This window comes from Solanum lycopersicum, chromosome 7 (assembly GCF_036512215.1).
Source record: "Solanum lycopersicum chromosome 7, SLM_r2.1".
Classification (NCBI taxonomy): Eukaryota; Viridiplantae; Streptophyta; class Magnoliopsida; order Solanales; family Solanaceae; genus Solanum; species Solanum lycopersicum.
Window position 1 is genome coordinate 7,874,113 of NC_090806.1, and position 1,961 is coordinate 7,876,073.

Genomic DNA, 1,961 nt, shown 5'->3' on the forward strand with positions numbered 1-1,961 from the left:
GGTAACATTCATCCTCGAATGAAGACTAGACTTGCTAAAATGGAGGAAGAGGATTGAAATCCCTAAAACTAAATACTGAGAACTGAATTTCTGACTGAATGCAGTTCCAAGAACATGCAATTATGCTGAAAATGCAAGTACAAACCGAGGGAATATGATTCTAAAAACTGAAGAGGAATTATTACCTCAAGTTGGAGTGGAATCGGAAAGAAAGAGGTGAGGATACTTGGGTGTCATGGCTGCTTCTGCTTCCCAAGTAGCTTCCTCTACGGACTGACTCCTCCATAAACCTTGACTGAAGCGACATCTTTGTTTCTCAAATTTCTAACCTGACAATCAAGAATCTTAACTGGTACATCCTTATAAGAAAGGTTACTTTCACAACCACACTCTATAATGGCACTATGAATGCTGGACCCATACACTTGTGTGAAAGCTGGATGCACTGATGCTAATTCTGCTGGCAACTCTAACTTAAATGCCACTTTGCCAACCCTTTTCAAGATCTTGTAAGGGCCTACATATCTAGGAATGAATTTCCCTTTCTTGATAAATCTCATCACCCCCTTCATAAGTGACACATTCAGGAAGAACCAATCATCAACTTGGAACTCTAGTTCCCTTTTCCCTACATCTACATAAGATTTCTGACAACTCTGGGCTGCCTTAAGTCTATCTCTAATGAGTTGCACTTTTTTCATAGCATAAAGGACTGAATTTGGTCCTATCAAAGCTTCTTCACCTACTTCAAACCAAATGACAATAGATCTATATCTACGCCCATATAGTGACTCATAAGGGGCCATCTGAATGTTAGAATGATAGCTATTGTTGTAGGCGAGCTAAATAAGAAGAGGGTGATCATCCCAAATATCCTTGAAATTTATCACACAAGCTCTCAACATGTCCTCTAAGGTTTGAATGGTATGCTCTGCCTGTCCATCCATCTGCAGATGAAATGTTGTGCTAAGGTTAGCTTGAGTACCAAGACCGTTCTTAAATGACTTCCAAAAATAAGAGGTAAACTAAGGACCTATATCAGATATGATAGACAAAGGAACCCATACAACCTTATAATTTGAATAATGTAAAGCTTGGCATAGTCCTCTGCCGAATTTGTAGTCTTGACCAACAAAAGCAAGAAGACTTAGTCATCCTATCAACTATCACCCGTATGCAGTCATGTTGTTTGTGAGTACGATGTAACCCTACGATGAAATACATATTGATCACCTCTCACTTCTAAGTAATAATATCGATCTCTTGAATCATACCCCCTGGTTTCTGATGTTCTACCTTGACTTGCTGGAAATTGGGGCACTTACTCATAAAATCTTCTATATCCTTCTTCATGTCATTCCACCAATAGATTTCTCGAAGAGCACGGTACATCTTATTGGCACCTGGATGTATAAAATATCTAGAATTATGAGCTTCTGCAAGAATATGCTGTCTCAACTCAGCCACATTAGGAACACACAATCTACCTTGGTAGCGAAGTATACCATCTATCCTTTGGGAGAAAACCTTGACTCTCTGATTGTGGATTGTACCCTTAAGTTCAAGCAAGATTGGATCACTCTTTTGCTTTTCCTTAACCTCCACTACTAAATAAGATTCTTCCCCATTCTGAACTATTACACCACTCTCTGATATGCTCATAAGGCAAACTCCCAATTGAGCAAGTCTGTGAACATCCTTCACTAGTTCCTTCCTTTGTTCCTCAACATGGGCTACACTACCCATAGATAATCTGCTAATAGAATATGCCACTACATTTGCCTTACCAAGATGGTAATGCACATTTATATAATAATCCTTAAGGAGCTCAAGTCATATCCTTTGGAAAAGATTTGACTCTTTCTGGGTGAACACATATTAAAGGCTCTTATGGTCAAAGAGAACATCTACATGAACACCATACAAGTAGTGTCTCCAGACCTTGAGTGCAAACACCACTG

The 1,961-nt window shown here is 39.2% G+C and overlaps 1 protein-coding gene across 1 annotated transcript; it reads right to left on the bottom strand.

The window, feature by feature from the left end:
* Nucleotides 1-266: 266 nt before the first annotated feature.
* Nucleotides 267-806, bottom strand: LOC138337207 (uncharacterized). The gene has a single exon (XM_069286849.1). The coding sequence runs from the start codon at nt 804-806 to the stop codon at nt 267-269; it is 540 nt and encodes a 179-aa protein (XP_069142950.1).
* Nucleotides 807-1,961: the final 1,155 nt, after the last annotated feature.